This window comes from Giraffa tippelskirchi, chromosome 6 (genome assembly GCF_054371585.1).
Source record: "Giraffa tippelskirchi isolate mGirTip1 chromosome 6, T2T-mGirTip1v1.2.pri, whole genome shotgun sequence".
NCBI classification, from domain to species: Eukaryota; Metazoa; Chordata; class Mammalia; order Artiodactyla; family Giraffidae; genus Giraffa; species Giraffa tippelskirchi.
In genome coordinates, this window is record NC_137280.1 from 125,485,598 (window position 1) to 125,499,450 (window position 13,853).

The 13,853-nt window shown below is 44.5% G+C and overlaps 3 protein-coding genes across 3 annotated transcripts; all 3 read left to right on the forward strand.

The window, feature by feature from the left end:
• The first annotated feature begins 240 nt into the window (after positions 1-240).
• LOC145510295 (protocadherin gamma-A3-like) lies at positions 241-5,152 on the forward strand. Its single transcript, XM_081501088.1, has one exon. The coding sequence runs from the start codon at positions 422-424 to the stop codon at positions 2,912-2,914; it is 2,493 nt and encodes an 830-aa protein (XP_081357214.1). The 5' UTR covers positions 241-421; the 3' UTR covers positions 2,915-5,152.
• LOC145510921 (protocadherin gamma-B1-like) lies at positions 5,117-7,983 on the forward strand. The gene has a single exon (XM_081503099.1). It carries the CDS (start codon positions 5,557-5,559, stop codon positions 7,981-7,983), a length of 2,427 nt encoding a protein of 808 aa, XP_081359225.1. The 5' UTR covers positions 5,117-5,556.
• A 1,536-nt stretch (positions 7,984-9,519) lies between these two features.
• LOC145510922 (protocadherin gamma-A4-like) lies at positions 9,520-12,546 on the forward strand. The gene has a single exon (XM_081503100.1). It carries the CDS (start codon positions 10,099-10,101, stop codon positions 12,544-12,546), a length of 2,448 nt encoding a protein of 815 aa, XP_081359226.1. The 5' UTR covers positions 9,520-10,098.
• The last annotated feature ends 1,307 nt before the right edge of the window (positions 12,547-13,853 follow it).

The window sequence follows — 13,853 nt, forward strand, 5'->3', positions numbered from 1 at the left end:
TGGCTTATTAAGGAAGATACTTTAAATCTTTTAACATATAGAGATTCAGTTATGTGAAACAAAAACTGAGCCCATTACCTCTGAACAAAAAGAATTTCAGGTGCTTGGAAACTTAAAATTTTCTGACTTAGATTTGTCAGAGCGTGCAGTGAACGGTTATGCCTCTGAGCGTCGCTGTTCACCACTCAAGAAGGAAAACGCCGCTGAAGAGCTAGTCCTTTTCCTTGTTTCCAAAGAGCAGAGAACCAGCAAATCACACTCAGAAGATCCCAGGCTGCCTAAAAGCTCACCCCGTCAGTCAGCCAGCTCTGTGACCTATAAATTAGGGCCACGAAGATCTTAGTTCCTTGAGAAAATAAGACTGAAGTCTGCCTTGGGAAACTGGAACCCAATTCAGAGAAAATAATTCACCAAAACGGAAATGACCAATTACCAGAGATTCAGAAAGTGCGGAGGACTGGCCCTGCTGTGCGTGCTTCTGGGGACGCTGTGCAAGACCGGATGCGGGCAGATCCGCTATTCGGTGTCAGAGGAGCTGGACAAAGGCTCCTTCGTGGGTAACATCGCCAAGGACCTGGGGCTGGAGCCCCAGCAGCTGGCGGAGCGGGGAGTCCGCATCGTCTCCAGAGGTAGGACGCAGCTCTTTGCTCTGAACACGAGAAGCGGCAGCTTAGTCACCGCAGACAGGATAGATCGGGAGGAGCTCTGCGCTCAGAGCCCACAGTGTCTGGTGAGTTTTAACATCCTGGTTGAAGACAAATTGAACATTTTTGAAGTAGAAATAGAAATTAAAGACCTTAATGACAATGCTCCTGATTTTCTGACAGAGGAATTGGAAATAAAAATTAGTGAACTAACAGTTCCTGGAACTCGATTTCCACTTAAGACTGCATTTGACCCAGATGTGGGCACAAACTCTCTGCTGAACTATCAGCTCAGCCCCAATGACTACTTCTCCCTGGCTGTGAAGAGTGTCACTGATGGGGCCAAGTATCCAGAGCTGGTTCTGCAGCGGGCTCTTGACCGGGAGGAAAAGAAAGTTCACCAACTTGTCCTCATTGCTTCTGATGGTGGTGACCCTGTCTACTCTGCCAACTTGGGCATCCAAGTGACAGTGCTAGATGCAAATGACAATCCGCCAGTATTTACCCAGCCTGAGTATCGAGTGAGTGTTCAAGAGAACCTGCCAGTAGGCACCCGGCTGCTCACAGTGAATGCCACTGACTCTGACGAGGGATTCAATGCTCAAGTATCCTATGTACTAGATAAAATGCCTGGGAAAATCACTCAGATTTTTTATCTCAACTCAGTGACTGGGGACTTATCGATATTAAAAAATCTAGATTATGAGGATGCTACTTTCTATGAAATTAAAATAGAAGCACAAGATGGACCAGGTCTCCTTTCAAGAGCTAAGATTCTGGTCACAGTTCTGGATGTGAATGACAATGCCCCAGAAGTTACAATTACTTCTCTCACAGGATCAGTTCCAGAAGAGTCAACTGCTGGAAGGGAAATTGCCCTTATCAACGTGCATGATCGGGATTCTGGGCAAAATGGACAGGTCACAGTTTTTGTCCTGGGAAATATGCCATTTAATTTAGAAAAGTCAATAAACCAATATTACCGCTTAGTGACAGCCAGATCTCTGGACCGTGAACAGGAGTCTGAATATAACATCACTCTGAGAGCTACAGATGGGGGTAGTCCGCCACTGTCCACAGACACACACATCACCCTGTATGTGGCAGACATCAACGACAACCCACCTGCTTTCATTCATGCCTCCTATTCTGCCTACATTCCTGAAAACAACCCCAGGGGAGCCTCCATCTTCTCTGTGACAGCCCAGGACCCTGACAGCATTGAGAATGCCCACATTACCTATGCACTGACTGAGGATACCATCCAAGGGGCGCCTCTCTCCACTTACATCTCCATAAACTCAGACACTGGAGTCCTGTATGCTCTGCACTCCTTTGACTTTGAGCAGGTTAGAGACCTGCAGCTACTGGTGACTGCTAGTGACAGTGGGAACCCTCCACTCAGCAGCAACGTGTCTTTGAGCCTATTTGTGTTGGACAAGAATGACAACATACCTGAGATTCTGTACCCTGCCCTCCCCACTGACGGTTCCACGGGTGTGGAGCTGGCACCCCGCTCTGCAGAGCCTGGCTACCTGGTCACCAAGGTGGTGGCAGTGGACAGAGACTCAGGACAGAATGCCTGGCTGTCCTACCACCTGCTCAAGGCCAGCGAGCCAGGGCTCTTCGCGGTGGGGCTGCACACGGGCGAGGTGCGCACAGCGCGGGCCCTGCTGGACAGAGACGCACTCAAGCAGAGCCTGGTGGTGGCCGTCCAGGACCATGGGCAGCCCCCTCTCTCAGCCACCGTCACGCTCACTGTAGCTGTGGCCGACAGCATCCCCGACGTCTTGGCTGATCTAGGTAACCTTGACTCTCCTGCCAACCTCGAGGACTCGGGCCTCACACTCTACCTGGTGGTGGCAGTGGCCGCGGTGTCCTGCGTCTTCCTTGCCTTTGTCATTGTGCTACTGTCTCTCAGACTGCGGCATTGGCACATGTCGCGTCTGCTCCAGGCTTCGGGCAGCGGGTTGGCTGGCGTGCCGGCGTCTCAGTTTGTGGGCGTGGACGGGGTGCGGGCTTTCCTGCAGACCTATTCGCACGAGGTCTCGCTCACCGCGGACTCGCGGGGGAGTCACGTGATCTTCCCGCAGCCAAACTATGCGGACACGCTCATCAGTCAGGAGAGCTGTGAGAAAAGCGAGCCTCTCCTGATATCTCAAGATTTACTGAAAATGAAAGGAGACCCCAACGAGCTCCAGGTGAGTTTCTTTCTTTCTTTTAATATTTTAAAGAACAGTTATGCCAGTGTGGTTATTATAAATTTTTAATACACATTTATTTGAAAATAAAGCTATGAAGTAGTCATTGGTTCTTTTGTTTAAATGTGTTCCTCTCTTCTTCTGGGATTGTGGTGGGGCTGCACTTCCTTGTCTGCTATAGCTGAGTGGGCCTAGTAAATATTTCTGACCAATACACTGTAAGTAGAAGTATGTGACTCTCTTCCCAGAGGAAGTCCTAGTTGTCATTGTAAGAATTACCAGATCTCTAACTTATTCTTTGAAATTGTAACTGTGCCTCCTATCTAAGTCCTTGAATAACTGCAATGAAAGAAGAGCCCTGTGGTTGACTCAACATTGATTTGTATACCTGTGATAAGTAGATGTTTTTATTTTAAATCGCTGTGATGATGAAGTTTGTCACGTCAGCCTACCTAGCCTATCCTGATAAACAAGTATATAGTATTTTAGGCTCTAATAATATGATGCTTAACTCCTTCCAAGACAGACCAAACTGGATTCATCCTGATAACATAAAAATGATAGGGTAAAAAATATAGAGGTTTGTCAAATTCTTTTACCTGGCATGTAGTCCCTATTGGTATACTTAAAGTGTGTGTATTTGTGTGTAGCCATATGGATTTCAGCCTTTTCTTTGAAGGTGGGAAGCTCAATTGCCTAAACAGTTATGAGCCTTAGAGTGGCATTCCTTGTCCTTTCAGACAGACTATAAAATGTAAGGAGATATGTCTTAGCCTCTTTAACAGATTTCCAGACCATCAACTTCAACCATGGAAAAGGAGTCCTACAGCTTTCTTTTTAAATATTTATGTATTTATTTGACTACACTGGGTCTTGGTCACAGCACTCAGGATCTTCAATCTTCCTTGTAACATACGGGATCTAGTTCCCTTACCTGGGATCGAACCTGGCCGGCTGCATTGGGAGCATGGAGTGTTAGCCACTGGAGCACCAGGGAAGTCCCAGGAGTCCTACAACTTTCTTGAGCTAGAAATTGTTGATCCATTTTGAAATTTATGAAATTATTTCACCCATAAAGTTACACCAGAGAGTCATCCAAAATTAGGCCTAAATAGATTTCATTAGATCTTAAAGGAGTACATCTCTCCTTCAGTGTGTTAGGAAGGGATACATTCAAAAGTGGGTGACGAAAGGGCCTGAACAAAATAGCTGAAAACAGAGAAGGGTGTAGTCTCACTCAAACCTGCAAATGTATCCCAGAAAAAAGGCACATTACCTTTGGAATATTTTTTAGGAAAAATCTGTATGATACTAATGTACCTTTCTTTGTAATGAGAAAAAATATTAAATGGCTAGGGCCACAGGAACTTTAGATGTTCAAAGAGAATTTTCTAAGAATTTCATGTAAAATATAACCTACACATATATTGGGAAAATATACAGAGTACAAAGGCATCTATTTGTATGGATGATAAGAAATCTCAGACATGCCATTTTCACTAAAAAGGATTTTTTAAGGATAGGCAAGACTTCATTACAATAAAAGGGGAGGAGGGTTTATAATGAAAGGAACAGAAAGTATCAAGACATGAAGTAGAGCAAACAAGGGAAAGGATGTCTTAGGAAAACAATAATTTGTCTTGACTGAAATGTAAAAGGAGTATGGATTAGCACTGCAGGGTAACAGAATAAATTGGTTGGTTGGTATCTAATTTGGTAGTGCATTTGAAATAAAGGTGTTTGTCTGTTTTACTTACCTAAGACTGGTTTAAGGATTATAGGTAAGTTTCAAAATGGGAGTGTCTAAGAACTTTCAATTCCTGTCCAAGATTTACCAGTAATCAAATCAAACTCATTACACTTATTAATGTATAAATTGACTGGAACTGAGTATTGGCATTAAGGAGTATTTGTGTATAAAATCATATAGTAAAAAAGCACTGATTTCATTAAAATAAATATACTTACACAAGATTTAGTTTTATAAAAGTAGATGTGTGCTCAAATACTATATTGATCTCTTTAACAAACTATCAGGCTCCTTTGTACTTAATGGGAAGGTTACACATACTTTAAAATGCTGAGCAATATAGTAAAATAAGTCTAGGATTTTTACTTTCTCTTTTTTCCAAAGATTAAATGTTTTTATCCACTAACAATAACCTAATTAGTTACATCCACAGTAGTCATGCCAGTGTTTATAAATACAGTAGAATCACTGAAGATATTTTTGCCCTCCAAAAAAATACAATAAAATAAAAGCTGTATGCCTTATGGAAAATCTTTAATGAAAAAAGAAGAATAAAATGATGGCAACATTTAAAAGATGATGAAAATCTAGACAATATCAGATTTGAAGGGAAAATTTGAATAGTTTGTTCTTTCTAAAAAATAAAAAGACAAAATATATATTAATAGATTTAAGAGCTTACACTTTGAGGAATAGGTAGTTGGGTAATATGCAGTTTTCTCAGGCAACCTCCTGGTGCCGCTGTTGACCAAAGGGAAGATAAGCGTTCTCAGTTCTGCAGGAGTGGCCGGCAGTGTTTTCTTGCTTTGTCCTGTACACATTGGAATGCAGATGCACCTCCTGTGCAACCTCAAGTGCCTGACAAATCGTACCTTCAAGTCACAGAAGTCCAGGGTGCTGTGTTGATTGTTTAAACATTCCAGAGACAGCTTGAAGAGCAGCTTCCCAGAGAGTTCAAGAAATGCTTAGGAGCTTCAGAAAAGCTGAAACAATGAAAAGTCAGGTACTGTTTCTCTTCCTGCTGTCATTGTTGCGCGGGGCAATCTCCCAGCAGATCCAGTACTCTATTCCAGAGGAGCTGGACAAGGGCTCGAGGGTGGGGAACCTGGCCAAGGATCTAAGGCTCAGTGTCCAGGAGTTGCCAGCTCGAAAACTGCGGATTAGTGCAGAGGACTTTTTCAGCATGAGAGCAGAGAATGGGGATTTGCTAGTGAGTGGCAGGATAGATCGAGAGAAGATTTGTGGGAGAAAATCTGAGTGTGCTGTAGAATTTGAAATGGTTGCTGACAATCCAATGACTATTTTCCATGTAAGTGTTGCAATTCAAGATATTAATGACAATGCACCACGTTTCATTGCAAAAATCATTGACTTGGAAATCTCTGAGTTAGCCTTACCAGGGGTAAAATTCCCTCTGGATTCTGCGCAAGATGCAGATGTAGAAAGTAACTCACTGAAGAAATATTTCATCAACCACAATGAGCACTTCTCTTTGTCAACGAAGGAAAGTCCTGATGGAAGTAAATACCCAGAGTTACTGCTGGAAAAACCTCTGGACAGAGAACAGCAGAATTCCCACCATTTAATCCTGACTGCCATGGATGGTGGGGACCCTCCTCTAAGTGGCACTACCCTGATCCGGATACAGGTCACTGATGCCAATGATAATGCTCCAGTGTTCAGCCAGGACACTTACAGTGTTAGCCTCCAAGAAAATGTGCCCCCGGGAACCTCCGTGCTGCAGGTGATGGCCACTGACCAGGACGAGGGCATTAATGCAGAAATCACCTACGCCTTCCTCAATGCCCCAGCAAGTACCAGCCTCCTCTTCATTCTCAATTCAAATACTGGTGACATCACAACCAATGGTACATTGGACTTTGAAGAGACAAGTAGATATATGTTGGGTGTTGAAGCCAAGGATGGAGGAGTACACACTGCTCACTGTAATGTTCAGATTGAAATTGTTGATGAGAATGACAATGCCCCAGAGGTGACATTCATGTCCTTCTCTAACCAGATTCCTGAGGGCTCAGACCTGGGAACTGTAATAGCCCTCTTTAAAGTGCAAGACCAGGATTCTGGGCAAAATGGTTTGGTAACATGCTATATTCAGGAAGAAGTTCCCTTCAAATTAGAATCCACCTCTAAGAATTACTACAAGCTAGTGATTGACGGTGCCCTAGACCGAGAGCAGAAGGCAGAGTACAATGTCACCATCGCAGCCACTGACAAAGGCAAGCCTGCCCTTTCCTCCAGTACAAGTGTCACCCTACATATCCGCGATGTCAACGACAACGCTCCAGTTTTCCACCAGGCCACCTATGTGGTCCACGTGGCAGAAAATAACCCGCCTGGCGCTTCCATCGCACAAGTCAGCGCCTCCGACCCTGACCTAGGGCCCAACGGCCACGTCTCCTACTCCATCGTCGCCAGCGACCTGGAGCCGCGCGCGCTGTCGTCCTACGTGTCCGTGAACCCGCAGAGCGGAGTGGTGTTCGCGCAGCGCGCCTTCGACCACGAGCAGCTGCGTGCCTTCCAGCTGACGCTGCAGGCCCGCGACCACGGCTCGCCCGCGCTCAGCGCCAACATGAGCCTGCGTGTGCTGGTGGGCGACCGCAACGACAACACGCCCAGGGTGTTGTACCCGGCGCTGGGGCCCGACGGCTCGGCGCTCTTCGACACGGTGCCGCGCGCCGCGCAGCCCGGCTACCTGGTCACCAAGGTGGTGGCGGTGGACGCAGACTCTGGTCACAACGCCTGGCTGTCCTACCACGTGCTGCAGGCCAGCGAGCCCGGACTGTTCAGCGTGGGGCTGCGCACGGGTGAGGTGCGCACGGCGCGGGCCTTGGGCGACAGGGACGCGGCCCGCCAGCGCCTGCTGGTCGCTGTGCGCGATGGGGGACAGCCGCCCCTCTCGGCCACCGCCACGCTGCTCCTGGTTCTCGCCGACAGCCTGCAGGAGGCGCTGCCGGACCTCAGTGACAGGCCGGCGCCCTCTGACCCCCAGGCTGAGCTGCAGTTTTACCTGGTGGTGGCCTTGGCCTTGATCTCGGTGCTCTTCCTTCTGGCAGTGATTCTGGCGGTCACCCTATACCTGCGACGCTCCTCCAGCCCCACTGTCTGGGGCTGCTTTAAGCCTAGTCTCAGTTCCAAGTCTGCACCTGGGGTTCTCCCCCACTACAGTGAGGGAACATTGCCCTATTCCTACAATCTGTGCGTTGCTTCACAATCAGCTAAGACAGAATTTAATTTTCACAACGTGACTCTGGAAATGGCTCCCCCTGGGGATCTCCTAGGTGAAGATCCTCCTATGGATATATGTACCAGTAATGAAGACCCCCAAATCACCTATGATTCCCCTTTTTCCCATCACGTGAGTTTTTGAAGACTTACTTAAATTTTATTGCTGTATTTTATTTTCAATAGTGCATCATTAATTTTGGTCCTTGTTCATTGTTCTAGTGATGGTAGTAGGAGAGGAGGTGTATTGGATGGGTTGAGATTGGTTTCTTGATTGCTCTGTAGTCTTGGTGGTTAATTATTACTAGTTGTTACTTCTCAATTTGTACCCTGGGCATTTCTATACCTCAGCAAACGCTGCTAAAAACAGCTTTTTCTGTCGTCGCCCTTAGTAATAGCACTGCCCTTACATAGTTTATGTGTAATATGCCTTTTTTTCAAGATTGTAAGTGTACTAACATTTCTTTCTTCTTAAGTTAAAATTTTTGTTCATCTTCATCAAATACATTTTAGTTGTTTATCTTTTTCTGTGATGTATTAATACAACCTTCAATAATTAAGACTCTTAGCACTTTTTTGCTTTATCATATGTAGCAAAGACTGACAGGTTTCATCATATTTGAATCACTAACTTTGGGTCTTTTTTCCCATTTTGTAAACTGTCAAGAGTAATTTTCTTGACCATCCTTAAATAATTAGTTTTTATACCGTATCTACTTTGTCACTACTATAATGAGGAATGTAATGAACATTTTGTTGTATACAGAGACTTTTCCATAATTGTTTAACATAGACTTCTGATAAGTGAGTCAGATTTTTTTCAAAACATTTTATTTTACCTCCTAACCCCCAGAAAGTTGTGGGTCTTTTGAGGATTGTGAAAAATACCTTCAACCTACTCTCCAAAGTCAGAGAATTTTAAAAGCCCTGAATAATTAATGGAGTGTTGTGTCTGGTCAAAATTTATGAGCAATTTCTAGAAACTAAATATTATGTGAGTAATAATCAAAGAACTGAGTACTTGCCGCTTTATCTCAAATTTTCTCATATTAGTAAACTGCTCTAAGTATTCATGAATAATAAAACTATAAAAACTTGCAATGATAATATATAATTATTAAAATATTTCCTTTTTACCAATTATTTCTAAAATCAAAACTAAAGTTGTAAGCAATAGTAAGATAATACCTTCTGGATGTGTCCTAATGTGGAGAAGATCACTGAAACACCATCTGCTCTTTATAGTGCTTCAGCTTAACTTTTCTGTCTTTTTACCTTTATTACTTCTTTTAACATCAGTTATTTACTCATTGTTTTAGGTTTTGCAGCTTCATTAATGACTCGTTCGTCAAACATTGAAAAATTATTCGAGTATATACTCAATGAAATGTGCTATTCTAGAGTTTGAGGACTCACTGTGAACATGATCCTCACAGACATAACCTGTGGTCTCGAATCTTCTTATATAAAATTAATGAGCAAATATCTTTCCCAAACCTATTATCATATTTGTCAAGCCCATTTGCAAAGGGGTAAAACTAGCTCTTAAACAGTAGATATTTTCTAACAAGGGAATTAAAAACTTGCCCCAGATTTTAAAGGGTCAATCATGTGAGAAAACTTGTTTCTGTGTAGGTTGAGACTAGAGCCCAGATCTCCAACTTCTTGGACACTGTCTTTTCAACTATTTATTCTTCTACTCTTCAAGTATAACCTTGTTTTGGGGAGGGGTAAACATATCCTTTTTGCCATGCAAACTGAGATTGAGCTATGAGAATAAATAATGCAACAAACTTAAAAGAGGTAGAAAAATTCTTGCAAAAAACTTGTCTCTGAAAAAATAAATTACTTTATCAGGCTTACGTACAGGAAACTTTGGATCAATTATAGATTTTCACTGCAAATTAAACAGCAGATGTTTGGTTTTGATTATTTTGGAGAAAATTGAACACAGAAAAGAAATGGTGCACAAGCGATCTTTTCTTTACCAAGATTAAATTGCAGTAACAGGTTAGGACTCTGAGTGTCGCTGTTCACCAATCGGGGGAAAAAAAGAACCAGAAATTTAATCCGTACCATAAGATTTCGGCATCACAACGCACTGGCTTTGGGGTTTTAGAAAGCTTCTTCGAGCTGGACCCCCGAGAGCTCCAACATCCAACGGTGAAAGTACCTTATCCTAGACCCCAAAGATCCTGGGAATCCCCAAGCCTCCACCAAGGGAACACCCAAGCGCAAGCTATTCCGCCGCGGGGCTGTCATGGCGTCTCCTCCTTTCTGCCCAAGCTGCAGCCGGCTAATCTGGATCTGTGTTCTCCTGGGGGCCCTGTGGAAAATCCGGGCCGAACAGATCCGCTACTCAGTGCCTGAGGAGCTGGAGAAGGGCTCCTTCGTAGGCAACATCGCCAAGGATCTGGGGCTGGAGCCCCGGGAGCTGGCGAAGCGCGGAGTCCGCATCGTCTCCAGAGGTAGGACCCAGCTCTTTGCTCTGAACCCGCGAAGCGGCAGCTTGGTCACCGCAGGCAGGATAGATCGGGAGGAGCTCTGTGACAAATCTCCCAAGTGTGTAGTAAACCTAGAGATTCTCTTAGAAGACAAAGTGAAGATTTTTGGAGTTGAAGTGGAAATAATTGATGTTAATGATAATGCGCCCGACTTTGGGGCAGAGCAAAGGGAAATAAAAGTCGCTGAAAGTGAAAACCCTGGGACAAGGTTTCCTCTTCCTGAAGCTTTTGATCCGGATATAGGGATAAACTCCCTACAGGGTTACCAGCTCAGCTCGGATGTCCACTTCTCCCTAGACGTGCAAAGCGGAACTGATGGGATTAAGTATCCTGAGCTGGTACTGGAGCGCGCCCTGGACCGTGAGGAAGAGGCGGTTCACCACCTCATTCTGATCGCCTTTGACGGAGGCGACCCAGTTTACTCTGGCACTGCCAGGATTCTTGTAACACTTGTGGATACCAACGACAATGCCCCGGCATTCACTCAGCCCGAGTACCACATCAGTGTGCGGGAGAATGTGACGGTGGGCTCCAGGCTACTCACTGTAAAAGCTACTGACCCAGATGAAGGAGCCAATGGAGAAGTCACATATTCTTTCCGGAAAGTAAGAGATAAAATATCCCAGCTATTCCAGTTGAATTCTCTGACTGGTGACATAACAATATTGGGAGGTTTGGATTATGAGGACTCTGGATTCTATGATATAGATGTAGAAGCCCACGATGGACCTGGTCTCCGAGCCAGAAGTAAGGTACTGGTGACAATTCTGGATGTAAATGACAATGCTCCAGAAGTCACAGTTACATCTCTCACCAGCTCTATCCAAGAAACTTCTTCCCCCGGTACAGTAATTGCACTCTTCAACGTGCATGACAGTGATTCGGGAGAGAATGGCCTTGTCACGTGTTCCATTCCGAATAATCTGCCATTCACACTTGAAAAGACCTATGGAAACTATTATCGGTTGTTGACACACAGGGCTCTGGATAGGGAAGAGGTCTCAGAATATAACATCACTGTAACTGCCACTGACCAGGGAACTCCGCCATTGTCTACAGAAACATACATCTCACTGAAAGTGGCAGACGTCAATGACAATCCACCTGCCTTCCCTCATGCTTCCTACATGGCCTACATTCTGGAAAACAACCCCAGGGGAGCCTCCATCTTCTCTGTGACCGCCCATGACCCTGACAGTAACCAGAACTCAAGGGTCACTTACTCTCTGGCTGAAGACATGCTGCAGGGGTCGCCTCTCTCCACCTACATCTCTATAAACAAGGACACTGGAGTCCTGTATGCTTTGCAGTCCTTTGACTATGAGCAAATTAGAGACCTGCAGCTACTGGTGACTGCTAGTGACAGTGGGGACCCACCACTCGGCACCAACGTGTCTGTGAGCATATTTGTGCTGGACCAGAATGACAATGCACCCGAAATCCTATACCCCACCCTCCCCACGGATGGTTCCACGGGTGTGGAGCTGGCACCCCGCTCTGCAGAGCCTGGCTACCTGGTCACCAAGGTGGTGGCAGTGGACAGAGACTCAGGACAGAACGCCTGGCTTTCCTACCGCCTGCTCAAGGCCAGCGAGCCAGCGCTCTTCTCGGTGGGGCTGCACACGGGCGAGGTGCGCACAGCGCGGGCCCTGCTGGACAGAGACGCGCTCAAGCAGAGCCTGGTGGTGGCCGTCCAGGATCATGGCCAACCCCCTCTCTCGGCCACCGTCACGCTCACCGTGGCTGTGGCTGACAGCATCCCAGACATCCTGACTGGCCTAGGCAGCCTGAAGCCCTCAGTGGACCCTGACGACTCAGGCCTCACACTCTACCTGGTGATGGCGGTGGCCGCGGTCTCCTGCGTCTTCCTCGCCTTTGTCATTGTGCTGCTGGCACTCAGACTGCGGCATTGGCACACGTCGCGTCTGTTCCAGGCTTCGGGCAGCGGGTTGGCTGGCGTGCCGGCGTCTCAGTTTGTGGGCGTGGACGGGGTGCGCGCTTTCCTGCAGACCTATTCGCACGAGGTCTCGCTCACCGCGGACTCGCGGGGGAGTCACGTGATCTTCCCGCAGCCAAACTATGCGGACACGCTCATCAGTCAGGAGAGCTGTGAGAAAAGTGAGCCTCTCCTGTTACCTCAAGATTTACTGGAAACAAAAGGAGAATCCAGTCTTAATCAGGTGAGTCAAATCTTGCCACACTGAAACGTAGGGAGAGAACTGCATAAATGTCTCCAATTATATTTCATATACATATGTGTGTGTGCATATATAGATCAATAAAACACTTCTTTTTTAGTATTCTGTTGCTTTAAAGTGGAAAGACAGATGATCCTTCAGTAATGATCAGTAACAGTTACTACACCTAAAAGTTGTTATTTATCCTTCGTAATCTTCATTTGGTTACAGTGTCAGTAGCAATTTCTTAATTTTATACTTGTAACATCTCACATCTTTAAAGCCATTATTCTCTAGGCATTACTGATGAAAGGATAGACTAGCATTATGAAATTAGGAAGCAATTGTGTAAATTCATATTAACACGTCCTCTTGTATGAGGCTATTGTTTCATCTCTATTGAGTATTTTTAAATTTCCTCTTTTTACACCCTACTGTGTTTTGCTTGAAATTTTCTTTTCTTTCCTTTGAGACAGGTGTTTTCCATTATGATTAAGCAATAGCAATTTATAAATATTGGGGAATATATTTAAATTTTGGATATAACTTTCACAGGGATAGTTCCTCAATTGGATTAGTACATTTCACATATTGTGTTGTTACAGTTTGTGATGTGCACCAGCAGTGACTATGTACAATTTCTTTGGTGCTGGTGATTGTCAAAAATATTACCCATTTATTTCCACTCATATTTAATAGATTGCAGAAGTGATTTTAATAACTTCTAAATTACCTATTATGGTATCACTGTGAGACCCTTTTTGATTTCTAAGGAAAGATTAATTGGACTATGCCTCAGTTAAGCTTAAGAAGAAGAGTTTGAGTTTCTAAATGCTTTTGTCTTCGTGGGAAATTGTGGTGCAATTCATAGAGTAAAAGAAGAATGTGTATGATACATGTAACTGGCATGGGGAATGGAAAAAGAAAATACTGATAATAAATGTATAATGAGAAGCAAATTATATCTGAGGAGAGCATTTAAAATAGTGAAGCTTAAAAATATAATTTGGAAATATCAGTTGTCCTGAGATTATAACAGACATATTTGGATGCTTGCATTAAAAATGCATTTCTAGAATCAGAGTGATACATTTTTTTTTTGGTGCCTAGGAGGTCGGTATATTATTTGTAACTAGTATAACATGAGAAATACATTGTTGTTTGCGTGGACATTGGGTTTCTTTTAGAAAATATTTCTGGTTAAACTGTTGCACAATTATGTGATAGGCTAGTACATAACTATAAGAAATTAAAAATAGGAAACCTCTTTATGTACTACTGTCAGAAAATGTTATCTTCAAGACATAATGAGTGAAAGAAGCAAGATGTAGAAC

Bases quoted from the DNA above. Each gene is read 5' to 3' on its own strand.
- LOC145510921 (XM_081503099.1), top strand. From the start codon at position 5,557: ATGCTTAGGAGCTTCAGAAAAGCTGAAACAATGAAAAGTCAGGTACTG.
- LOC145510922 (XM_081503100.1), top strand. From the start codon at position 10,099: ATGGCGTCTCCTCCTTTCTGCCCAAGCTGCAGCCGGCTAATCTGGATC.
- LOC145510295 (XM_081501088.1), top strand. From the start codon at position 422: ATGACCAATTACCAGAGATTCAGAAAGTGCGGAGGACTGGCCCTGCTG.